The sequence below is a fragment of the Acipenser ruthenus genome, chromosome 14, assembly GCF_902713425.1.
Source record: "Acipenser ruthenus chromosome 14, fAciRut3.2 maternal haplotype, whole genome shotgun sequence".
NCBI lineage: Eukaryota > Metazoa > Chordata > Actinopteri > Acipenseriformes > Acipenseridae > Acipenser > Acipenser ruthenus.
This window is the reverse complement of record NC_081202.1, coordinates 31,401,214-31,427,630: the sequence shown is the minus strand read 5'-3', so window position 1 is coordinate 31,427,630 and position 26,417 is coordinate 31,401,214. Positions and strand designations below refer to the sequence as shown.

Sequence of the window (26,417 nt, the reverse complement as noted above, 5' to 3'; positions counted from 1 at the left end):
CTGAGTGTGCGAGGGAGTAGCAGTTCCATTAGTGGATAAACTCTGAGGAGGCCTCAAGGCTTGTTTTTATTCTAGCGTGGGAGACTGTTTTACACTCTGTGTCTTCCAGTATTTTGGATTTTCCTTTTCTAAGCTCCTGGATTTCAATAAAATCAAGTTCACTTAATTAAGTCAGGGTCAGTCGTTAAGATGCAGGTTATCAATTTCTTCTTCACTAAAATCTCTGTCCGATACCTATAATGTTTTGTAATCGTTAAAAATAATGTGATACATTTTTTGAGTTGCAAAGTTCCATTATTTGAGTCTAACATCTTCGGTCCACCCTGCAGTAATACAGTTTGGATAAACAAACGTCACAAAGGCTCCCATTGATTCACAACACAACCAGCCACTTAATGCAAACATATGGGACTCCATTAAGTGGCAGGTTGTGTTGTGAATCAATGTGACGTTAGCATATCCTGACTGTTTTTATTATTGCAGGATTGCCTGTCTCGTGCAGTGTTTGTGATGTTAGCTTATTCACAGTATGTTATTGCTGTGTTTGTGACTTTTTCTCTGCAGGGTCTCTCCGGCGGCACCACGGTCTCTGCCACGATGACGGCAGCTCATCGAGCTGGGATCCCCGTGTTTGTGACGGGAGGGGTGGGAGGAGTCCATCGAGGAGGAGAGAGCAGTGAGGAGGGATCCCCGTGTTTATGACAGGAGGGGTGGGAGGGGTCCATCGAGGAGGAGGGAGCCCCGTGTTTGTGACAGGAGGGGTGGGAGGGGTCCATCGAGGAGGAGGGAGCCCCGTGTTTGTGACAGGAGGGGTGGGAGGGGTACATCGAGGAGGAGGGAGCCCTGTGTTTGTGACAGGAGGGGTGGGAGGGGTACACCGAGGAGGAGGGAGCCCCATGTGTGACAGGAGGGGTGGGATGAGTCCATCGAGGAGGAGGGAGCCCCATGTGTGACAGGAGGGGTGGGAGGGGTCCATCGAGGAGGAGAGAGCAGTGAGGAGGGATCCCTGTGTGTGTGACAGGAGGGGTGGGAGGGGTACATCGAGGAGGAGGGAGCCCCGTGTGTGACAGGAGGGGTGGGAGGGGTCCATCGAGGAGGAGAGAGCAGTGAGGAGGGATCCCCGTGTTTGTGACAGGAGGGGTGGGAGGGGTCCATCAAGGAGGAGGGAGCCCCATGTGTAACAGGAGGGGTGGGAGGCGTCCATCGAGGAGGAGAGAGCAGTGAGGAGGGATCCCCGTGTTTGCGACAGGACGGGTGGGAGGGGGTCCATCGAGGAGGAGAGAGCAGTGAGGAGGGAGCCCGTGTTTGTGACAGGAGGGGTCCATCGAGGAGGAGGGAGCCCCATGTGTGACGGGAGGGGTCCATCGAGGAGGAGAGAGCAGTGAGGAGGGAGCCCCATGTGTGACAGGAGGGGTGGGAGGGGTCCATCGAGGAGGAGGGAGCCCCGTGTTTGTGACAGGAGGGGTGGGAGGGGTCCATCGAGGAGGAGAGAGCAGTGAGGAGGGAGCCCCATGTTTGTGACAGGAGGGGTGGGAGGGGTACATCGAGGAGGAGGGAGCCCCGTGTTTGTGACAGGAGGGGTGGGAGGGGTACACCGAGGAGGAGGGAGCCCCATGTGTGACAGGAGGGGTGGGAGGGGTCCATCGAGGAGGAGAGAGCAGTGAGGAGGGATCCCTGTGTTTGTGACAGGAGGGGTGGGAGGGGTCCATCGAGGAGGAGGGAGCCCCGTGTTTGTGACAGGAGGGGTGGGAGGGGTACATCGAGGAGGAGGGATCCCCGTGTTTGTGACAGGAGGGGTGGGGGGGGTCCATCGAGGAGGAGGGATCCCCGTGTTTGTGACAGGAGGGGTGGGAGGGGTCCATCGAGGAGGAGGGAGCCCCGTGTTTGTGACAGGAGGGGTGGGAGGGGTACACCGAGGAGGAGGGAGCCCCATGTGTGACAGGAGGGGTGGGAGGAGTCCATCGAGGAGGAGGGAGCCCCATGTGTGACAGGAGGGGTGGGAGGGGTCCATCGAGGAGGAGAGAGCAGTGAGGAGGGATCCCTGTGTGTGTGACAGGAGGGGTGGGAGGGGTACATCATTGAGGAGGGATCCCCGTGTTTGTGACAGGAGGGGTGGGAGGCGTCCATCGAGGAGGAGAGAGCAGTGAGGAGGGATCCCTGTGATATGATTGAATCCAGGGATGGAAAAGTCTCCTATTGCATAGCAGTTTCACCACAGTGTATAGGTAACAAGCTCAGCTGTGTGTTATTGAACATGTATTAAAACCAGGAATGGATCAAACCGCTATGCAATGGGAGTCATATTTCCATTCCTGGAGTCCTTTTAATTTGTACTGTGGAAGGAAGGCTGCTTCAGATTATAAATAATTTATTGCTGGTACAGTATAAGAAGCACCCATTATGGTAAAAGTGTATTTGTTTTTTAATGATATTTTTCACAGTTATTATTGATGGACGTTTTTCATTGTCTACAAAAACAAATCATTCTGCGCTGTTTCTCCATTGCAACTCTTTACTGCTCTGGGTCTCGTCAGTAGCCAATCACAACTTTTCAGTGTCTCTGTGTTCTGTCATGTGACCTCTAGGACTGAAATATATACAGGAGCACTCAGACTGCTATTTCCTTGACAAACTGCTACTTAATATAAAAAATACAAAATACACATTTAACATTTTCTACCCAGGAAAATACCTACTATGTGATGGTTGTACACATTATATAGGAATTACAGGGATTACTTCTATACGTACAATCAAAAACCCATATGATATGCAATCTGTCACTAAATCACCCCCACCTTCTCCCCCCCAGCGATGGATGTCAGTGCTGACCTGACGGAGCTGGGGCGCACGCCTGTGGCCGTGGTGTCAGCTGGGGTCAAATCCATACTGGACATCGGCCGGACACTGGAGTATCTGGTATGTAAGAGGGTATAAGAGATGAGGGACACCCTGGAGTATCTGGTAGGTAAGAGAGTATCAGAGATGAGGGACGCCCTGGAGTATCTGGTAGGTAAGAGAGTATCAGAGATGAGGGACGCCCTGGAGTATCTGGTAGGTAAGAGAGTATCAGAGATGAGGGACGCCCTGGAGTATCTGGTAGGTAAGAGAGTATCAGAGATGAGGGACGCCCTGGAGTATCTGGTAGGTAAGAGAGTATCAGAGATGAGGGACGCCCTGGAGTATCTGGTAGGTAAGAGTATCAGAGATGAGGGACACCCTGGAGTATCTGGTAGGTAAGAGAGTATCAGAGATGAGGGACGCCCTGGAGTATCTGGTAGGTAAGAGAGTATCAGAGATGAGGGACGCCCTGGAGTATCTGGTAGGTAAGAGAGTATCAGAGATGAGGGACGCCCTGGAGTATCTGGTAGGAAAGAGGATATAAGAGATGAGGGACACCCTGGAGTATCTGGTAGGTAAGAGGATATAAGAGATGAGGGACGCCCTGGAGTATCTGGTAGGAAAGAGGATATAAGAGATGAGGGACACCCTGGAGTATCTGGTAGGTAAGAGGGTATCAGAGATGAGGGATGCCCTGGAGTATCTGGTAGGTAAGAGTATCGATGAGGGCACTTTGAGAGTGTCAACAAGGCAGAGAGCAATACGTTCAGCTCAACCCCCATTAGCAATCAAACAGCTTATCTATGAGTTTGTGTGGCACTACAGGAATGGCAATAAGACCCCCATTGCATAGCAGTTTAATCCTTTCCTGGTTTCACTGTGACATCTTTAATAAGACACACTTGAGCTTGTTAACGATACACACTAATCAAGATTGTATTAAAACCTGGAATGGGTAAAACTGCTATGCAATAGGATTCTTATTCCCATGGTTGATATTGATGGTGTGCTGTGTGGTACAGTGTGTCCCTGTGTTTGTGTTCCTGTAGGAGACTCTGGGTTTGTGTGATACAGTGTGTCCCTGTGTTTGTGTTCCTGTAAGAGACTCGGGGTTTGTGTGATACAGTGTGTCCCTGTGTTTGTGTTCCTGTAGGAGACTCAGGGGGTTTGTGTGATACAGTGTGTCCCTGTGTTTGTGTTCCTGTAGGAGACTCAGGGGGTTTGTGTGATACAGTGTGTCCCTGTGTTTGTGTTCCTGTAGGAGACTCAGGGGGTTTGTGTGATACAGTGTGTCCCTGTGTTTGTGTTCCTGTAGGAGACTCAGGGGGTTTGTGTGATACAGTGTGTCCCTGTGTTTGTGTTCCTGTAGGAGACTCAGGGGGTTTGTGTGATACAGTGTGTCCCTGTGTTTGTGTTCCTGTAAGAGACTCAGGGGGTTTGTGTGATACAGTGTGTCCCTGTGTTTGTGTTCCTGTAGGAGACTCAGGGGGTTTGTGTGATATAGTGTGTCCCTGTGTTTGTGTTCCCGTAGGAGACTCAGGGGGTTTGTGTGATACAGTGTGTCCCTGTGTTTGTGTTCCTGTAGGAGACTCAGGGGGTTTGTGTGATACGGTGTGTCCCTGTGTTTGTGTTCCTGTAGGAGACTCAGGGGGTTTGTGTGATACGGTGTGTCCCTGTGTTTGTGTTCCTGTAGGAGACTCAGGGGGTTTGTGTGATACGGTGTGTCCCTGTGTTTGTGTTCCTGTAGGAGACTCAGGGGGTTTGTGTGATACAGTGTGTCCCTGTGTTTGTGTTCCTGTAGGAGACTCGGGGGGTTTGTGTGATACAGTGTGTCCCTGTGTTTGTGTTCCTGTAGGAGACTCGGGGGGTTTGTGTGATACAGTGTGTCCCTGTGTTTGTGTTCCTGTAGGAGACTCGGGGGGGTTTGTGTGATACAGTGTGTCCCTGTGTTTGTGTTCCTGTAGGAGACTCAGGGGGTTTGTGTGATACAGTGTGTCCCTGTGTTTGTGTTCCTGTAGGAGACTCAGGGGGTTTGTGTGATACAGTGTGTCCCTGTGTTTGTGTTCCTGTAGGAGACTCAGGGGGTTTGTGTGATACAGTGTGTCCCTGTGTTTGTGTTCCTGTAGGAGACTCAGGGGGTTTGTGTGATACAGTGTGTCCCTGTGTTTGTGTTCCTGTAGGAGACTCAGGGGGTTTGTGTGATACAGTGTGTCCCTGTGTTTGTGTTCCTGTAGGAGACTCAGGGGGTTTGTGTGATACAGTGTGTCCCTGTGTTTGTGTTCCTGTAGGAGACTCAGGGGGTTTGTGTGATACAGTGTGTCCCTGTGTTTGTGTTCCTGTAGGAGACTCAGGGGGTTTGTGTGGTACAGTGTGTCCCTGTGTTTGTGTTCCTGTAGGAGACTCAGGGGGTTTGTGTGATACAGTGTGTCCCTGTGTTTGTGTTCCTGTAGGAGACTCAGGGGGTTTGTGTGATACAGTGTGTCCCTGTGTTTGTGTTCCTGTAGGAGACTCAGGGGGTTTGTGTGATACAGTGTGTCCCTGTGTTTGTGTTCCTGTAGGAGACTCAGGGGGTTTGTGTGATACAGTGTGTCCCTGTGTTTGTGTTCCTGTAGGAGACTCAGGGGGTTTGTGTGATACAGTGTGTCCCTGTGTTTGTGTTCCTGTAGGAGACTCAGGGGGTTTGTGTGATACAGTGTGTCTCTGTGTTTGTGTTCCTGTAGGAGACTCAGGGGGTTTGTGTGATACAGTGTGTCTCTGTGTTTGTGTTCCTGTAGGAGACTCAGGGGGTTTGTGTGGTACAGTGTGTCCCTGTGTTTGTGTTCCTGTAGGAGACTCAGGGGGTTTGTGTGATACAGTGTGTCCCTGTGTTTGTGTTCCTGTAGGAGACTCAGGGGGTTTGTGTTGCCACGTTCGGCAGCTCCCGGGATTTCCCAGCATTTTTTGCGCCCCGGAGTGGCTTCGTCTCGCCGTACAACGTGAAGGACGAGCGAGAGGCTGCCGCACTGATTGGTGAGGCAGGACTGGGGGCTAGGGGCACGTTGAAGGGGCTTCTAGTGTTAATTGGTGAACTAGGACTTCTGGCATTAAAGGGTTTCTAGCTGATGAAATCATTCCATACATTTTCCATTCACTGAGTCTCACAAGTGCAAACATATACAGTGCTTTCATTTTTAATAGGTATCTGGGATCTTTGTGGGTAAAAAAAAAAAAGCTCCAGGTTTGCAAGCTGTACTTTCAGGTAGACCGAGATTGTTTCACATCCTACAGTAGGACATTTCACCTCAGCAGTGTCTTCAGGGTCAAAGCATTAGGCTGGCAGCTAATTGGGTAATGACTGAAAAGATTGAACAGATGGAGAAAGTTGTCTTTAACCTAGAACAGCTTCTATTCATGATAGTACAGTATCATGAGTGAATTTATTAATTTAACCATGAGATTTATCCGCTTAGACCGAGGCCTCACTTACAAGGGGGTCCCGGAAAACAATAAAAAGTCAATCACAATGTACAACAACACAATAAAAAAAACATGTGCGGATCAAACTTCAACCCAAGGCCAGAATAAATAAGATTGACCTGTATCGATCTGTTAATGTGGGCTGTAGGAGAAGCATTGGCAGGAGGTTCGAAGCAATTCCCAAATACAATCTTTAAAACGAGAGAAAGAATGATGATCAAACTCCATCTTTATACTATGATGGAAACAGTTCCACGTCTTGCGGGAATTGATGTGCAAAAGATAATTTTCACATGTTTGAACCCTTGGAACAGCCAGATTAACAGAATCCTGAGAGAGTAATTCTCCACTGACTGCACACCTGAAGGATAGGCTGTTCAGCTGAGGGAAAACAGAGCCACTTTTTCAGGAACAGTGGCTTGAAAACCTGGTTCCAGGAGACATAGTTTGAGGCAACTTTGCTCTATCAAACCCCAAGGCTCCCCTGGTGTGCCATGCAGTGACCTGAAACCTAGTCTCCTGAAACCAAGTTCCAAGCCACAAAGTGGTTTTGTGTTGCCTCAGCTTCAGGTGTTGAAACCTGTGTGTGCTCCTCTCCTCTTGCAGCCAGCGCTCTGGCTCTAGGGCTGGGCAGTGGGGTGCTGATCGCAGTGCCAATCCCAGAAGAACAGGCTGCTGTGGGACAGGAGATTGAAGAGGCCATCCAGAGAGCCCTGACAGAGAGCAGGTAGAGACACCACGAGCCCTGACAGAGCAGGTAGAGACACCATGAGCCCTGACAGAGCAGGTAGAGACGCCACAAGCCCTGACAGAGCAGGTAGAGACGCCATGAGCCCTGACAGAGCAGGTAGAGACGCCACAAGCCCTGACAGAGCAGGTAGAGACGCCATGAGCCCTGACAGAGCAGGTAGAGACGCCACATGCCTTGACAGAGCAGGTAGAGACGCTACGAGTCCTGACAGAGCAGATAGAGACATCACGAGCCCTGACAGAGAGCCGGTAGAGACACCATGAGCCCTGACAGAGCAGGTAGAGACACCACAAGCCCTGACAGAGAGCCGGTAGAGACACCATGAGCCCTGACAGAGAGCCGGTAGAAAAACCTGCGGAATTATAATTGTAATTATACCATATAATTGATCGATTAGCATTTATTTGTCATTTGATCATTATTTGTGTATTTTCAACCACTTTCTGTGACCCCATTTGTTTGAAAGAAATAAGTTGTATAATATGTTTCTGTATTTGTACCTGTGATTATTGCTTGGTTTATTTAGAAAAATAGAATAAACATGTTCATGTGTGTAGTTGTTTATGTGTATTTTTAGTGGAATTGGAATTACTGCAGCATAATTGTACATGTAATTGGAATTGAACAAAATAGCACTGGAATTGGAATTGGAATTTCAGGCAAACAATTCTGCTGTGATTTTGATTATAATTGACCCCAGGTTACAGTGATGTTTTTCATATCTGAAAATGTACCTCATAAGTTTGATATGAGTGCCGGTCGTGAAGTAATTGCTGTGGCTTGTTACAGCTGCTCTCCCTATCCCTCTCTCTCCCTCTCCCTGTCCCTCTCCTCCCCTCAGAGAGAAAGGGATTACAGGAAGAGAAGTCACTCCATTTGTTCTGAAGAGGGTCAGTGAGCTGACCCAGGGGAAGTCTCTGGAAGCCAGTATCCTTTTACACACACGCTCCATTTCCAAGCGCATTACAATGGTCAAAATATACAACTTGTTACGACTCAAGCTGTTTTGCTGCTTGTCAATGCTCCCTCCTCATACTAGACGATGCATTAAGTTTCCTTGAGTCTGCTGCCTGAGACATGGCGCTGATTCGTAACAATGCAGTGGTGGGCAGTGGGATAGCCCGGGCCCTGGTCACACTGCGACAGGAGGGACAGACCCCCAGCATGAGGAGGGAGAGACAGACGGACCAGGCCAGCGCAGTGAGTACAGATACACTGCACCACATACCAGACCACGCTGCGACAGTGGATTGCCCTGCGGGCTAAACAAAGATAATCAAGCTCAATTCACCCGTGGGACAGGACGCAGGGACTCTCTCTCTCTCTAATGAATTATTTCTTGAAAACTTTGAATCCGTCAAGCTGGCGATTGCCTGAACCTCTGTTTGACAGAAATTGATTCTCTTTGGTTAGTTTATTTTTATTCAGTAACAGTGCAACTAGTAATAAACCCCACTAGCCCTGGTTTTCCAGGGTCCCAGGGATCTCTTAAACCTGGCTGAGTGTTCAGTGTGCTTCTCTCTGCTCTCAGGTGGTGATCGGAGGGATCAATGTGGACTTCATAGCGAAGGTCAAACAGGAAAAGCTGGTGGTGAGTTCAAATTGAAATGTTGTTATTTAACCAGGATAGAACCCTGGAGATATACATGTCATTGTCAAGGGGTCCTGACAAGAGAAGACTGAAAGAAATAACATTATGTGCAAAAAGAAACAAAGCATTCAAACAGGACAAAAGTAGTTTAAACAGTCATAGGGCAGCAGTGTGGAGTAGTGGTTAGGGCTCTGGACTCTTGACCGGAAGGTCGTGGGTTCAATCCCAGGTGGGGGACACTGCTGCTGTACCCTTGAGCAAGGTACTTTACCTAGATTGCTCCAGTAAAAACCCAACTGTATAAATGGGTAATTGTATGTAAAAAATAAAAAGTGGTATCGTGTAACAATTGTAAGTCGCCCTGGATAAGGGTGTCTGCTAAGAAATAAATAATAATAATAATAATAATCATAGAAACTGTAATACAAAATAAAACATTTCTAATCGACATGGTCTGGATTTGCAACCCTGGTCAGATTTAAAATAAATATTTCTGAGTGATTTAAAAAGGTTTTGTGAAGAGGCTGTTTTTATGTTCCAAAGATGAGATGCTTGACATACAAATAAATCAGTTTTATTTGTATATAGCGCCTTTCTTGTAGAACATCTCAAAGCGCTGTTGGCACGTATTAGATCTCAGTGTGGGGATTTTAAAATATGTCTCTAACAGAGGTAATGTGGAGCATTTTCAGTGTACACCTTGTAAACTAAACACTGAAAAAGAACAACTCCATTGAATTCATCTGACACTAGAATTAAAGACTGCACACATTTCATTGTTTAAACAGTAAGCGACTATGCAATCTCTAAACTGCAAGGTATGTTACTGCTGGCTTAACCGAAAATGTACAGGCAAACTAAACTATATGTTTAAGTAAACTTGTAATACAGGGATGGAAATAGCATTTTCACCCATTCCAGGTTTTACTACGAGCTTGATTAGCCACAGTGTGTAGGTAACAAGCTCAGGAGTGTCTGATAGAAATCATAGTAAAACAAGGAATGTATCAGACTGCTATGCAATGGGAGTCTTATCTCCATCCCTGTGATAACTTTTGGTTATTTGAACATCATCATTCAGGCTGCTTCTTTCTGGAAATTGGAACCCGGTGAAAGAGCTGTATGTTTCTTTTATTCTTCATTTAAAACACTTTGACAATTTTCACCATCAGCACGCGGCTTTCCTCCGGGAGACTGAATGAAGATAATATTGTAAATAGTGAGTTCTGAAATAATCGGACAGCGTCGTGGAACTTCATAATTCATTACAAAGTGTCCTCCAGAGGCCGGTAGCTCGCTGACACCCGCTCTCGAGTTCCTGGGTGTAAAAGAGGAAGCTGGCTCGGTCGTGAGATTGGAGGACACCCACTGAACCTTCAGTTCTCCTGAGCCGTGTGGGGAATTGCTGAGGGAACATGATTGGACATTGGGAAGAAAATCGGGGGTAAAATGATTGGGCACTCTAAATAAAATAAATCAATTAATTATAATTATAATAATAATAATAATAATAATAATAATAATAATAATAATAATACTAATAATAATAATAATAATAACGTTTCAGTAAATTCTGAATTTATTCAGGAGAAAACTTCTGAACAAAATGTATTTACCATAAACCTTATTTGTATCTGTTGCATTAGAATTGGCTATACCCATAATGTCCAATAGATGGCACCCTACCCCTTGACTCCCCACAGGGCCCATACTAAGATTCCCAGGTAGTGCAAAGCTTGCACCATGGTTTTCTAAAACGAATAGTTACCACTAAAAATAATCTTTCTCATTGCTGTGCCAACCAAGATTTTAAAATCTATTTTTCTTATCGCTACCTGTAGGGGTTCATTTGTAAACACATAGGCACCGGATCTTATCATTAAGGAAGAGGGACAGAATTTTTGTTTCCAGACCTAACGTACTGGCCTTGATTTACAACAGCTCCCATATATGCTTCAAGTTCTCATCTGCCTGTTGATTTGGGGGGGGGGGGGGGGTGTTGGTAACTGCATACCCACCTTTGTCCCTTTATCCTCGGCGCCCCTTTCTTCTGAAGGTTTCCTTCTTCTTGGCTTGTATTTTGTGCTTCAGTTTTGATGCAGAGTTGCTGCTGTTTGTTCCTGGCACCAAATCACTTCATGTGTTTCTGGTCCAACTCACTCTAGAGTTCTGACTGCAATCAGATCAGGTGACCTACAGCTTTGTTACCACTGCATAGTCTGTCCCTTATAAAACTTTCTCATAGTAAAAGCACAGCACAGTGGCAGCATAGGCAAGCATTGTAAAGAATAGTGAGGCATGGTAATTAATAAACATGGCAAACTAGGGTAAACTATGGTAAATGCATAGTATAAGCTAAAAAGCATAGGAAAACTGAAAATAGCATGCAAAAATATAGTGGCAAACTTTTGTAAGGGGTAGCTCGGTGGGCAATGAATGATTAAAATGCTGCACCCTAATTTAAACGTGTTCTTGCAGATGGGACAGACGAATCCAGGAAGTGTCGGTCAGTCGTTTGGGGGCGTGGGTAGAAACCTGGCAGGTAAGAAAAATTAGACAGACAGACAGACATGCAGGCAGGAAGACAGACAGACAGGTTCAGAACTCCCTTTGTTTAGGTATATTATTGAAATTAGCAGGTGCCAGGAGTTTGAACAATCAGCCCCCTGCTGAATCTGTTCTGAACTGATCACACTGGAATAAGTCTCACTTGCATCTGTAAGTTGTGTTCTTGAATGGGGGGGGGAAACCTGCACAGTGCAATTAAGAGGCACATGCAAAACTACTAGACTACTAAACTCCTGGAGTGCTTTGTGAAGCGAGTTTACCCCAGCATGGGTATGACAGTACTGCACTGTGTATCAGACTGAGGTGTGTTTGTCTTTCTCTTCCAGACTGTTTAACTCGTCTCGGGGTGCAGCCTCTCTTTATCTCTGCTCTTGGAGTCGATGCGCTCTCAGAGTCTGCACTCAGTTACTGCACACACATGGTAGGTGTCTCCATGGTTACAGACCATGAGAGTGAGGGTGACCTACAGCTGAGGAAGTGCTAAGGGTACCAAGAAGCAGCAGTTTAAACTTTGAAATATGTTATATTAAATATAATTAATTTTTTTGCTCAAAAAAGCCAACTTCCTAATGTTTTGGTATGTTTAACAAACCTTTGTCAAGGGAAAGTGTGTTTGGAAACAAACAGTGGAGGTACTTGGAGGCTTGTGATGCCACTATGCCATGGTAACTACACTCACTTATTACTACTGAAATCTATACATGTGTTTGTGATGTAATTTACTACATAGTTAATGATGTAAAAATCTACTATTCCTTTCTATTTAAACCTTCAGGCATCATGGTATGGTATCACATGGTAGAAGTGATTTGGTATCATGGTATTGAGTCTATTTATCCATTTATTATCCTTTATTCTTCTCTATCGTACGTTATCTAATTTTATTTCTTCTAAAACTATAAATTGTAGGTCATTCAGGTTCTGTTCATTTTTTGTAAATTTGAACTATTGGTTCATTTACTTTTTAATTTCTTATGTTTGATAGGTGATTCTGCATTCTTTTATATAATGACCGGTTATTATTAGTATAATAATAATAATAATAATAATAGTAGTAGTCCAATTAGATTCTTAGATAACTGAATCTGTCATTGAAAATGCTTGAACAATTGATAGCTGATAAGCCATTTAGATTCTAGACAGCCTGATTTAACTCAGTTTGGCTAATTTAATTTTCCCAAAAAATACAGCATTTTTTTTTTTTTTTTACAAAAAAAAAAAAACCCAGTAAAGACCTTTCCTCATGCTCTCTAGTCCTTTGTTGTTCTTTTGTAGAACACGAGTGGGGTTGCTAGGCTACAGGACCACAGCACGGCGACGTACTGCGCTGTCATCACAGAGAAAGGAGAGCTGGGCGTGGGGGTGGGAGATATGGACATCCACCAGCGAATCACAGAGCAGTATGTGAGTGTCACAATGACTGAGCTGACCCCTCACTGGGATCTCTCTCTCTCTCTCTCTCTCCTCTCTCTCTCTCTCTCTCTCTCTCTCTCTCTCTCTCTCTCTCTCTCTCTCTCTCTCTCATATATATATATATACTGTATATATGAATTACTGATGCACAAAAGAAACGCAACTCAGGTCTAATGGATTTAATCAAATATTTTAAACATAGATAGAAACTGTGAACAAAAATACAGATCAAAGAATCATGATAAGTTTTCAGTATGAAACGTGACACACTGTCAAAATGAAAATATTACAAAGTGAGCACAATCCTGGCAGCGTTGACACATAGACCTGATCAGCCTCTGGATAGACTGCTGTTGTTCTGCCACTCTTCCTGTGCAGCTGCAGCCAGCTGGCGAAGGTTGGCTGGTCGCGGTTGTCTCCTGTGGATGGCACTGGCGATTTGGTCCCACAGATGTTCTATTGGACTCAGGTCAGGAGAAAAAGCTGGCCACGGCAATACCTCGACATTGTTTTCTTGAAGTCGTGCAATTGTAATCTCAGCACTGTGTGGTCTTGCATTGTCCTGCTGGAAAATCGACACTTCCGGATTGGCTTGCAGGAATGGAAAAACTGTTGCCTCAAGGACTTCATCAATGTATCGCTGAGCAGTAAGGCTGCCCTCAATCTGCACCAAAGGCGTTCTTCTCTTAAAGGAGATTCCTCCCCACATCATCACACTTCCACTGCCCCACGGGTTGGCTTGAACAACACAACAGTCAGCATAACGCTCACCACGACGTCTTCCTGGGTCATTTTGCCTCAGCAGTGTCTTCTGGGTAATGTTGCTGGCTGAAAGCATGCCAGTCAATCGGGAAGCAACTGGTTGGATAATGACAAGAAAGAAGGCCAGGAAGTCTCAAGAGAGTGCTGTGGCATTATGATTCGCAGGGAAGACATTGTGAAGTCACAAACTTGATCAGTACTGATGTTCAAGTATCCACAGGGGAAGTTTTGGCCGTTCAGGGGAATTAAAAAGACTGACTTTGCACGTGTGTCATTCCAGATTCAATATAATACAATACAATACAATTCTATAGCACCTTTAATCACACAGATCCCAAAGCACTTCACACCCACACACAATAAAAATGAACAATTATACAAAGCTAGTTTGTAAAAATTGAACAATTAAATTAGCCTAAAACCAAAATTGGAATAATTCAAAGCAGTGGAGCATGACTCCTCCAGTTGTGCTTGATGTTGGTACATAAACCACATGAGACTGAGAACATGGTGCCAGGAGAGGTGTGGTAGACATACAGCTGTCCAACAAAAAACTATTCAGTCACGCAAGTCATTGACTTAGACAGTAGGGCTGTGCTGATGCCCATACTTTCTGAGTAATTGCCTTGAAGTATTTGTCAGCTGGGGTTAAATAGATCAAAACAACCCTGTTTATTAATGTGTTGATTTCAGAACAAGAAGCTGTCCTCCCCTCATCTTTACAATATCAATCAATGACAATTAACTTCCACACTGAGTGTTTTAAAAGACGATTGGAAGCAAATTTTCCTTTCATCCGGGGAGCTGACATTTCGACTGCCGTACCGAGGTAAACTGACATTGAAAATATGTTGCAGAACTAACAAATGTAACTGATTCGTCATGTAAACCTGACCTTTCCTTAACCCTAACTCGAGCTACCGCTGTGGGAATTGGGATCAGGATTTCTTTGTGGAGTTTAATCAGAGATAACGCCCTGCCCAGGACTACAATCCCACAATGCAATTCTTAGGACACTAAGGAAAGTGAAAGAAAAAATATTTCATCTCAAAAGGATAGAAGAAAAGTTAGACAAATAGTCACTTATGAAATATAAATTAGTTTTAGATAGTTTGATCACAACAGGATCTATATTAAATAACACTCAGATTGTTATTGATTGATACTCAATAATTGTGCAAGCAAGGGAATCCGAGGGGCCGCATTGTTCTGTGTCATGGAATTAACTTTAATGTTTTTTCCATTAAATTTAATAACTTAAAACTTAACATTTTTTAAAGGCAATTACTTGGCAATCCAGGTATGGGCACAGCCCTAGTGCCCAGTCTTTGAGGTTGAGTAGCCCCTGATAGTCCATTTGGGCTGGTACCACCCACATGGAGGTGAGTGGAGAGTCCAATACAATTCTAATCGTGGTCCAGTGAGTGTATAATAGCAAACTACGTGGGGAACGTAGTTAATCTCACAATCTTGTGTTCGGGTGAATGGGTTTCAAACGCAAAGTAAAGTAAAATTCTGTAAAACAAAAATCCTGTAAACTGTAAGCACAACAGAGAGAGCGCTGTCTCGCTCAGAAGCCGCTGACTCTCACCCTTGGCACTAACTGAAGGTTCCACAGTAACCCGAGCAATGGCGACTCCCAGCGCTCTCAGTGCCAAGGAATAGAGAAGAGGAGTGGGACTCCCATCGCTTCATCCCAGAGGAGAGTCTGTGTCTCTCCCGAAGGACGCTGGGAATGAGGAGTCTTCGTTTGTTGGATTAACAGCGATTATGTGTAACCGCCTTTAATCGGCACACCCGTTTGTTCACAAACTGCTTTTCCTGGACAGTAGACAATCGTAAAAGATGATAGTAATTAACCCTAAGGCTGAGTTATCTAACAGAGAGCCATGAAATTAAACAATCTCCGAAAAAACAAACCAAAAAGCCAATGGTTTAAATTTCCATTCCTGACAGTTTTGCAATGAATCTGCTGTTCATCAAGGTCATGCTTCAACACCAGTCCTCTAGACTCAGACTATACTGCATGCACACTGCAAGAAAAATAAAAAGCAAACACATTGCCCAAAACTACAATACTGTATGCTTTTGAATATTTTAGAGCAGAAAGCCCATTGTCTTTCTGTCTCTTTCCATCACACACAGTTTTCCATCACACACTCTTCTGGCATTAATTAATTTGTTATGCAAAATTGCGCCCCTGACCTGCTTGCTGTAATATATTAAAGCTGGTGTTTCTAACTGTGTGTTTCTATGTCAGGTCTCCAGGTTTGAAGAGCGCTTGGCGACGGCCTCGCTGGTGTGTCTGGACGGCAACATCCCTGTTTCAACCATAGACTACGTGTGTGGGATTGCCAGCAAGCACCGGGTCCCAGGTAATGGAGACTTCATTCAACTCCATGCAACAAAACCCCTTTGATCAAACTGCCCTTCAATAAAGGTCTACTGACCTCTGGAGGACAAAGGCCAGCCCTGCAGGTGTGCACTCTAGGGTCCACTGTAGCGCGATGAAGAGAAACAGTCCCTTGAAGACATGTGTAAAAAATCTTTGAATCAGTTTGCTTGTTATTAACTTGTACAGGGCATTGAGGTGGTTTCCACTAAAGAGTTATCAAAGTGTATTGTGTTAAAGGGCCTATTTGTCATGTGTTCTACTTCCTGTACCAATCAGAACCCCTGAGCCAAAACTGTCATCTAAGCATTTATAGGTAACAAGCTCAGGCGTGTCTTATTAAACTCGTAGTAAAAGCAGGACTGGATGAGACTGCTATGCAATGGGAGTCTGATTTCCATCCCTGCACTGTGCTTGTTTGTGCAGTGTGGTTTGAGCCGACCAACGTGGACAAGGCCTGCAAGCCATTCCTGTCTGACAGCTGGAAGGCTCTTTCTTTCTTCTCTCCCAACCTGGCGGAGCTGCGTGCGGTGAACCAGGCCCTGGGGCTCCCTGTCCCCGCAGGTACACACACTGCAGGGGCTCCTCTGTGAACTAGACCCTGGGGCTCCCTGTCCCACAGACCATTACTCACCTGGAAGACTAGCCCCTTATAAAAGTTTATCACAGCATTTTCGCACTGTTTTTGCAGTTACCCCCATGCTTTTGCCCTATGGCTATACTATGCATTTACCATAGTTAACCCTGGTTTACCATGTTTTTTAATATGCTTTACCATACCTTGCTATTCTTTACAATGCTTGCATATGCTTTACCATGCTTTCACTGTGCTTCATTAAGCTGTGCTATGCTTTTACTATGGGAAACTTTTATAAAGGGTGACACTTTATTTCGCTGTGGGGCCATTCCCCATTTATTGAAGTTCAGTTCCATGTTAAACTGTCTGTGCATATGCAACAGGGAGCTTATGTGTATCCACAGTCAGACTGCCATTGCAATGCTGTGCTCATATCTCCACTGAGAGACTGCCATTGCAATGCTGTGCTCATATCTCCACAGTCAGACTGCCATTGCAGGGCAGAGCTCATATTAATATGTATGTTGACGATGATGTTTATATAAGTCATAAAATGCAGCTGTGTAATATAGTGGATATTTAGTTTATATACTTTGTCATTTGAATGTGCCTTCATTTCCCTATTGCGTATAGATGGGCTGTTTAATTACATGGAACTGAACTTCTAAAACTGAGCAATTGCAAGCAAAATAATACAGCTGCACGAACCCATTATTCCATTGCACAGATTGAGCTCCACAGTTTAGGTGCGTTGGTGTTGACTGGGCTGAATCCAAGTGAAACAAGTGAACAAACAGCTGCTTGGGTTTGTGTGGATTGCTGTTCACCACAGTCTTAAGAAAAGCAGCAATCATCACAAATCCAGGCAGCTGTTTCTTCACTTGTTTCACTCTGAATGGTAAATCAGCCCGATCAACACCAGTGACCCTCACCTGATTGTCAGCACCTGATTTCTGTGGAGAGCTCAATCTGAATAATCGGTTTGTGCAGCTCTACAAAATAGTGTTCCCAACTTTGTAAAACTGCAGTAAACAAAGTAGAAGAAGCAAAATTTAGTATCCTGTAGTCTTCACTGAGACATTTCCTCTGTTTCTCTTTGTTACCTTGTTGTGTTCCTAAGAGTGCAGTACCACCTGCGACCACTAGCAGTGCAATGAGTGTCCTGGGGGCATCAGATGATTTTTCATGTTTAGTTTTGAGGTTAGGGTTAGGTTTTAGGGCTGGGGTTGCTTAAGGTTAGGGTCAGGATGGGTTGATTTCGTAGAGTTGCCGAGCTCTGGAAGTGAAAGGTGGGAGTGCTTGGCAAATGCTCTAGAATCACCTGATGCCCTCAGGACACTTTCTAGTGGATATTCCTTTACGCTGCAGCCAGGTTTACAGGCAACATGAGAGTTTCTCAGGACATTATCAAGCTCTGATGACAATGTTATGAGCATTCATCATGGCAAGGCATTTTCACCATAGAGTATTTTCATGCTAGGAAGGGGCTTGGCAAATCCTTTTCATGATACAATGTCATGTGGAATTTGCATGCTTTGCACAGAAAAAGCGAAATATCCTAAAGGTAAAGTATTCTTAGTGCCCCTTGGAAAAGGTCCCTACACTTTATGCCATGTGCTCATAATGATTTGTAATGCTTGCCTCTGCTTTCACTCTGTGTTCATGACACTTTGCTTTTACCAGATACAGCGCAGTACACCTCTCACAAGCTGCAGTTATTTAAAGAACGTGTTTATTTAACACCTGCTCTTGTGAATTAAACATACCCAGACTACTGCGTAAGAAGCCAGTGGCAGTTCTGTTGTAACTCTGGGTCTTTGTCTCTGTCCGTCTAGTGGTGCCGTCCTCGCTGGACGATGTCCTGGGCAGCGCGCTGGCTCTCTCTCGCCCCCTGCTGGAGCACCTGCGCTGTGTGGTGGTGACGCTCGGGCCCCACGGAGTCCTGCTTTGTGGAGATGCTGAGGGGGGGGCAGTGAGCCTTCAGGGAGCAGAATACAAACACCAGCCGGTATCAATCCCCACAGTGCACTGCAAACACCACAAGCAGGGAGGCTAATCAACTCACTTTCATACTCAAAATGGGGATCCAGTATAAAAAAGTACTACAGTACTGTCCAAATACACTGTAGTTTTAATAGTACCTGACAGTACTTGTATAGGGTTCTGTATGATACAAGCTGATAACCACTCCACCAGAGGTCAGAGTGGGTACTCACCAGTGCTTTGCCGTGAGTGGACTTACTGGCTGCCCTGACCTTGAGTGGGTGAAAATCAGCTTGTATTTACTGGGTGAAACTGGATGTACATTTTAGTTTGAACTCAAGAAGTGTTTGACAACTAGAGCTGCACAAACCGTTATTCGGATCAAGATCTCCACAGGGGAAGGTCACTGGTGTTGATGGGGATAATTTACCATATGTAGCAGGGTCGCAGCAAGAAAGACACTCGGAGGCAAGGGAAGTGCAGTTTATTAAGCACTAAAGCACACTTTAATAAACAAAATAACAAACAAAGGGCACGAGGGCCAAAAGAAAAAGTTCAAACAAAACACAGCAAAAACTGTTGCAAATAAACCACAGCAACACATAGATCACAGATCACAGATCACAGATCACAGATCACATCCCCCTACTACCTCACCACAACCACAGGCTTTCTGCCTGCTTTTATGCAGGTGGCCACTCCCCAGTTAGCACCAATCTGCACTAACTGGAGAGTGGCCACATCTGTGGTTGCTGGCAGAGACATTAACCCTGTCTCTACCACACCATTCATAGTGACACAATTGAAGAAACAGCTGCTTGGGTTTGTGATGATTTCTGATTTTTCTTAGACTGTGGAGAACAGCGATCCACACAAACCCAAGCAGCTGTTTCTTCACTTGCTTCACTGTGAATGGTAAATTAGCCTGATCAACACCACTGATCCTCGCTGTGGAGAACTTGATCTGAAATGGATACTGCTTTGTGCAGCTCTAGTTGTCAAACATGTTTCTTGAGTTTGTTGGTGGTGTGCTGCTCAATGAGGCTGATCTCTGTTCTTCTCCTCAGGGGGGGAGGCTGTGTGGAGTTCACTACCCAGCGATCCCCATCTCCGCGGGGGACATTGTGAATGTCTCGGGGGCCGGAGACAGGTAGGATCATGTCTTTAAAGCAGAGACTGCAGAAAGAATTGCTATAATCTGTGTTGTGTTTGGTTTTTCCATCTGGAACAAGCTATCCATATCCAAGCTCATTTCTGCTATGATTTTTTTTATATTCAAAACACACGGGGAGGGAAAACTTCTGAATTAGTTGGAATGAATTTAGCTGTAATTAATGCTTAATAAATGCATTTAATTAGAATGAATGCTTAATGAATGCATTTTTAATACAAATTGATTCATCAGTTTCAGCTTGATAAAAAAGGATGCTCAGGGAAAATATTTTTACTAAACAAATTCCTTTTCTAAAAGAAATCCATAGACTAGCTATGGGACAACCATATATGCTGCACTCAAACCTGTAGCACAGAGTCATGTAGCCAAAGCATGCAAAATGCAATGTTCCCCGCAGTTGAATGGGACCCCCGCCCCCCCAGTTCCTACCCACCCCTCCTCTGTGAAGCAGGCGGCATCCTTCATCCTGTTTATTCTCTCGTGCTGATTAATGAGAGGATTCCTCTCTTTATTTTCTCAAGCCTTGTTTTTTCGCCTTGTGTTTCATTTCTGTTTTGATGCCTCTGTTGTAGCATCGCCATGGCGACAGAATGTGGCCCGGGTGGAGCTCAGAAGCTTTCGCGTGCCGCACGAAGCCCCCGCATGTGTCCCGGTCTCCTCTCTAACCCTCGCTGCCGTCCAGTCACATCCGACGAATCAGATAGCTGTGGACAGCAGCCCCCTCATTCCCTGCCAAACCAGGAGCTGCTTTACAATGGCTCTGTCAGGTTTACCTTTTGAAAACATCACCAGATAGTGAAGCCCAGTGAATGCAGGTCATTCTACAGGCAAGGACAGAGAGCTCTGCCTTGTGGAAAGTTTGTTTGAATGTTTACAGTGGCTGGAGAACAGGGACGTCATGTGGGGGGGTCGTTATCATTTATTACCCCCTCAATGGACATGACATTTTGATGTTGAAATAAGTTTGGTCAGTCTCTAACACAGGTTTTACATGTATATCACAGATGGTATGTTAATCCAGGCATTCAGGGCAATGGGAGGGAGGCAGTGTGGTCTACTGGTTAGAACTGAGAAACTGGGAGGGAGGCAGTGTGGTCTAGTGGTTAGAGCTGAGGAACTGGGAGGCAGTGTGGTCTAGTGGTTAGAGCTGAGGGACTGGGAGGGAGGCAGTGTGATCTAGTGATTAGAGCTGAGGGACTGGTCTAGTGGAGTGGTTGTAGTTTTACTTAATTCTGTTGGGAGGCAGCTGTAAAACTGGTATGGACAGGAGCCGTAGATGGAACATAACAGTTTGACTGTGCTGGGCTGATGATCTGTTGGTATTAGAGTATATGCTTTCGCCAAAGACAAAGAGAAGACCGTTGCATAGGAAAGAAATTCAGTCTGGGCTTATCGAAAGCTTATCAAAGCTTAGGATGAACTGCTGTAAGCCACAAAATATGCTGGGCATTTAGGAACGACAAGGTTTTAACAAATGATAATCCTGGTCATTCAAGCAGAGAGAGGTTGGCTTGTTCGAGGATGGCTGTTTAAAGAAACCACTACAATGGATAACGTTTCTGAAAAATAAAGTGCACGATCTGAAACAAAAACTGTGAGGAATTTACTGCTCTTGTCCATGTCTCATACCTACCCTGGACTGGAGGGAGCACCCTTTTTCTTCGGGGGTGAGGGAGGGAGCAGTTTAGTCTCCATGCCTCAAGTCTGCCCTGGACTGGAGGGAGCACCCTTTCTCTTAGGGTTGAGGGAGCAGTTCAGTCTCCATGCCTCAAGCCTGCCCTGGATTGGAGGGAGTCCCCTTTCTCATTTTGAGAGCCTGCAAAGATACACAGGCTCACTTATGCCAAATGGTGTGCTGGCTGAGTGATCTGGGTTTCGCATTCAGAACCACTTTTTAATGAATTGATTTGGGTTATCTGTGGGATGTCTTGCTTATTCAAATCTGTTGCCTGATTTAGAAGAGGCTCTCAGTCTGTTTGCCTGTGTAACTTGACTGCTGCTTCAAAGAGATTTCCAAAGAGTTTGTAATGTTGTTTTTTTTTTTCATTTCCCATTCATTATAATGTCAACCTATTGCCTCAAAGCAAGTGGTAATGTCTTGTAACAGTGCCACTGAAGAGCTCCACCCTCATACCACTGAACAAACAAGACATGGCCCTGCCCTCACTACCACGTTCATCTCTACACACCCTCTCAATCAAGGAGACACGCTTAATGGGGGTGGTTACTCCCAGACATTCACCGCTGTGAATAATGGCAAGCACCTAGATCCCAAATACAAACCTGCAGCCCTAGAGAGAGGAGAGGGGAGTGAGTGAGCGCTTCGCAGATAACATTGCTGTAATAAACCTTCCCTATTGCAATCACAGGACAGGGCATTACAGTGTGTTACAGGCCCCTCACACAGTGTTAGTCTGCAGTGGTCCCTGTCCACTGACCGGGTCTGTGTTTCTCCTCAGCTTGGCGGCTGGACTGATGGCAGGGATGCTTCAGGGCCAGGACTCGGACACCTGTGTGAAGATGGGGCTCCTGGCCGCCGACATGTCTCTTAGGTCACATGACCCTGTCTCTCCCGCGCTCAGCAGCACCACCGTCAGCCCGGAGCAGGTCAGAGCGCGACGCTGGCCCCCAGTCACCTGGCAGTGGCCAGGCTGAACCAGCACCGCAGCGGCAAGCTTGCCTTCGCTCACGCCTCAGCTGCATGTTTCCTTCATTGAAGACTATGTATTGTTACTGTGAGAAATGGACCCCTGTAGAGAGCAGACTTGCACATCGTTATCCTTTATAGAAATCAGCCAACAGTAAAGATAATTAGCAAAAATTCTGACAAATGTTTAGATCAGAAAGTCTTTTTCAATGTTGTTTAGTAACAATTGAGATAGAAGCTAAAGAATGAGCATTTTAGATTGCATACCCAAGCTGGTGATGAATGACACGTTGCGCTAATTTAACAAATTGGTGTTGATTGAATAATCTGTAATTAAGAAACTAATACCTAGTCTGCCTAGTATAAAGTGCAAAATACATTAATTTTTATTTCATGCAAAATTATTTGTAAACTCTTTTTTTCATATCTGGTCTTGGTCAATAAAGCAATGAAAATCCCTTTGTGTCTGGTGTTTGCTGGACATTGTGCACCTTACACATTTCAAGGTTTGGGGATAGTATTGCTGTTTTGTTTTTAGAATTATAATTATATAATACTTTCTGGAAAAAAAGTGATAATAACAAATTGTCCCACTTATTTAAATTATTTTAAAACCTTCTGTTTTATGTCAAACCAATTTGACAAAGTGATGAGACTAATGTGTTCATTTTGGCGTCCAATATCTTTAATAAATATTGATGCAAAGATCTTAACAAAAATGTACATTTAAATCTATTGGGTACAGTAACTCAGACCACTTAAAAGGCAAAAATAATAATAATCATACAAAAATAAAGTGCTATTTTGAAGTCGTTTTATCAACATTTCAGTGCCTTGTGTTTGTTTTCAAATGTAATAAAAGACTTACTTAAATGCGTTAAGAAATTATCAGAAAACAGCACCAGGGAATCGAAAATAAAAAGCTAGATTCTAAAAGCTTTTTACAAGTTTTCATTTGAAAGATGTTTTCAAAAAGGTGAAACACACCCAGTCGCTTATGTTTTTCAATAACAATCTGAAGTTAAGATCTCTGAGATTTTAGCCCATATTGACCCATTTATTTAAATTCTTCCACTTTGTCAAGTCACTTAGCAACTCGGAGTAAAGTGCTGAGTCTCTGAAGCTTTAATCAATTACAAGATCGGACATCAAGTCAGCTATCCCCACTGCTGCCTGCTTCATTACCATGTACTTATTGCCCTCCTGCAGCATTCTCTTCAGGCTGGCCCAGAAGACCAGCTGTTTCCTCTCCTCCTTAGGCCACTCCAGGTAGGTCTGCTGCCTGAGCAGGGTCCGCAGCTTCATGAACTTCCTGGGCAGGGAGTCTGCAGGAATGGGCTCCAGCAGGATGAAGACTAGGGAGTCCTGCTGGATACTGAGCGCCCGGTGCTGGGCGAAGAAGAGCTCGTAGTTACACCACTCGCTCTGGATGAAGCTCCGCGAGAGCACAAACAGGGTCTTGTAGCTGCTCTCCACACAGTTGATGATGTTGTCGATGATCCAGTCTCCGGGCACAAAGTCACGCTCGTGGATGCAAAGTCTGAAGCCTGCCTTCTCCATGTTGGGCGCAAGCTGCTTGTCCACCCAGTTGGAATCATGCTGACTGTAGGAGATGAAGGCATGGTAATGGAAAGATGCATTCGCCAGCCTCTCTGTTTCCTGGCTGCTCCTCCTTTTGACCCTGATCCACACCCAGAGCATCTTGAGGTACCAGGCTCCATCACAGGCATAGAAAGTGAGGCTCAAAACCAGAAGAACAACAAGCGTGACAAGGACTGCAATGGCAGCTTGGATCCACAGCTCACAGGTTATTCTGCCTGGCTGGTACTCTTCTAGTAACATCCCATACAGTTCAGGCGGGTAGCTGCAGGTGTACTGCAATGGCCAATCGGGCAGAAGCCTCTTATCAAGAGTGGTCACAAACCAATAGGAGTCACACTTGCAGCTGAATGGCTCGTGTCCTGCTTTTAGTTCCTTGAGCCCAGGCAGCCCTTTTAAGGAATCTTGGCTGATGACACTTATGGCATTGCGATCCACATGCAGCACCTCTACACTGGGTGCCCAGAGATCAGCAGGCAAGACCTGGAGGCTATTGGAGCTCAAGAAGAGATGTGTCAAGTTGGGCAGCCTGGTGAGCATGTCCTTCGTCAAGGCTGAAATGCCTGTCTTGGAGAGGTCCAGACTTCTGAAGTGTGGAGAGAGGTAGTTGAAGACAGAGTTGCCCAGGTTATTGTTACTCAAGATGAGGTTGGTCAGGTGAGAAGGCCAGGAGCACTGGCCTTCAAGCTCAATGGAGTTGGAGCTCAGGTCCAGAGTTTCCAGGGATCTCATCTGCTGGGTTTTCTGGGAGATGAAGCTCAGCTTTATGAACCTGTTCATGCTCAAGTTAAGCTGCTTTAAAGCTGGGAAGACTTTAGTGTAGGAGCACCCCTGCCACCAGAAGCCATTATCTGTTAAGAGGTTGTTGGACACATCTAGGACCTCTAGAGAGGGCAGAGAGGACATCAAGTTGCAGGGTGAGATGTTCATCCCTGAGCCAGAGAACTTCAGGTAGGTCATCTGGGAGTAACAAGTCACATTGATTCTGATCTTTGGATATCTCATCTGGTAGTGCAAGATACCATCAAAAATGATTGTTTTTAGGTTAACTGCATGTTTTCCTGTATCACAGTCCAGATAAAACTCTTCAATATCTTCATTAAAAGTGATGTTAAGTAAAGCAATAACTTGGAATGGAGATCTGTAGACATTCTGGAGAAATGTATGTAAGACTGAGCTATTGAACCAGGTGTCTGTGAAAGTGATGTTCTTCAAGGATCTCAGATCTCTGAGACCCTCAAATGGGTCACTGGAGATGTTGCAATATCTGGGGAGAAACTTGACCAGCTCTAAACTCTCCACTTGTGTTCTTTGAAGGTCTTTGAGCATGTCCTGGAACATCAGGAAACGTTCACAGAATGTCATGATGAGTGTCAGTTTGCGTAGAGACAGAATTTGGGTGAAGGAACCAGACTCATAACTTTCCAAGCCCTCCCCGTACCCAAGACTCAGATGTCTTAAAGGTATATTCCGCACAGCGGCAAAATCAGTGTAGTTAATGGATGTGGCGTATGGGCTACCCAGAGCAAGAGAAAAGAGGTGCTCCATATTCTTAAATGAGCTTCCCAGGGCATAACTTCCATAGAGGTTGCTGGAAAGATCAAGGACCTGAAGAGTGGGGATCAGCAGATCTGGGATGGCCTTCAGGGAGCTGTAGGAGATGTTGAGGACCTCCAGCTTAGAGTTGTTCAGGAAGGCTGTGGGGGAGATGTACTCCAGGGGGTTGTGGTGGAGCTTCAGGATGCAGAGGTCGGGCAGGGCTGCCAGGTCTTTATCGTCGACCCTGGTGATGTTGTTATGGGACAAGTCCAGGTACTGGGTGCTGGGAGACAGGTCTGGTGGGATTCTGGTGAGCTGCTGGTTCGAGAGGTCCTGCCTGTGCTGCTCTGTGATGGAGCATGTCAGGAATCTTTCATTTTCCTCTTCTTTATTAATCCCGTTGACTCCCCAAACCACAGAAGACAAGAGAGTGGCAAAGCAAATGATTGGGCTCATCCTGCTGGAAAGCAGATAAATAATCTGGTAAAGAAAATATGTTATTCCGAAATACCATAAGAGGTTTTACTGTAATGATCAAGGAATCAGCAATAGTATAATCTTCAGAAAAATCCAAAGGAATAAATTCAGCACACAACATTTTCAGTAAACAAACAATCAAGTGTATTGTACCAGACCAACACAGGCATCAACACCAATATATTGCAAATATAAATCACATCACCAGCAGACAGCACAAAAGAGAACTAATAAATGTTGACTTTTTCCTTATGTAACTGAATAACAGCAAACTCAGTTTAGATAAAGAAACAACAAATCATATATACCATATATACAAGGAAGTTCATTAGCGAATAGTCCAAGTTGCATTGAGACCCCTCCAAATTGGAATGTTTTAGGCAGAACTTACCCCAAGGATGAAATATGGTATGGCTGAGATACTTCCTCTGTGAATTGCCCAAAAAAAGTTGTCAATAAAAAAAACAGAAGTCCACAAAAGTAAAAAATATATTCCACAGGAAAGTGTAAACAGTAATCCAAATCAGGCTCAGTAAACTATTTAGCTAAATAGTTCAAGTTTTAGTTTTTTACATAAACAGCTTTTAATTAACATTTTTAAGACAGGAACAGAGAGGCCAGTCACCCCCACTTTGTGTTAGATTAAA

General features: G+C 45.0%; 2 protein-coding genes across 5 annotated transcripts in view; one reads left to right on the top strand and one right to left on the bottom strand.

Annotated features, from left to right (window-relative positions):
* Positions 1-22,615, top strand: part of zgc:136858 (uncharacterized protein LOC678543 homolog) — a 26,861-nt gene extending 4,246 nt beyond the window's left edge. For 2 of the 3 annotated variants that reach the window (XM_058986357.1, XM_034033307.3), the window contains 15 exons: positions 565-676; positions 2,813-2,919; positions 5,724-5,850; positions 6,904-7,024; positions 7,890-7,975; positions 8,124-8,248; positions 8,580-8,639; positions 11,118-11,181; positions 11,534-11,628; positions 12,483-12,611; positions 15,643-15,757; positions 16,201-16,338; positions 18,187-18,359; positions 19,402-19,484; positions 21,968-22,615. In XM_058986357.1, the coding sequence (XP_058842340.1) occupies positions 565-676; positions 2,813-2,919; positions 5,724-5,850; positions 6,904-7,024; positions 7,890-7,975; positions 8,124-8,248; positions 8,580-8,639; positions 11,118-11,181; positions 11,534-11,628; positions 12,483-12,611; positions 15,643-15,757; positions 16,201-16,338; positions 18,187-18,359; positions 19,402-19,484; positions 21,968-22,163 (1,731 nt within the window). In that variant the 3' untranslated portion in view covers positions 22,164-22,615. The remainder of the gene's footprint in view (positions 1-564; positions 677-2,812; positions 2,920-5,723; positions 5,851-6,903; positions 7,025-7,889; positions 7,976-8,123; positions 8,249-8,579; positions 8,640-11,117; positions 11,182-11,533; positions 11,629-12,482; positions 12,612-15,642; positions 15,758-16,200; positions 16,339-18,186; positions 18,360-19,401; positions 19,485-21,967) is intronic. The other variant, XM_058986358.1, reaches the window with a different exon arrangement.
* On the bottom strand, positions 22,611-26,417 carry LOC117419919 (toll-like receptor 1). 2 transcript variants are annotated; one of them, XM_034033304.2, is made up of 2 exons: positions 26,162-26,417; positions 22,611-25,753 (listed from the first exon to the last, which is right to left on the bottom strand). In XM_034033304.2, exon 2 carries the CDS (start codon positions 25,747-25,749, stop codon positions 23,281-23,283), a length of 2,469 nt encoding a protein of 822 aa, XP_033889195.2. In that variant the 5' UTR covers positions 25,750-25,753; positions 26,162-26,417; the 3' UTR covers positions 22,611-23,280. The 2 variants fall into 2 exon arrangements, with proteins under 2 accessions (XP_033889195.2, XP_033889197.2); XM_034033306.2 differs by having other exon boundaries at positions 22,611-25,750.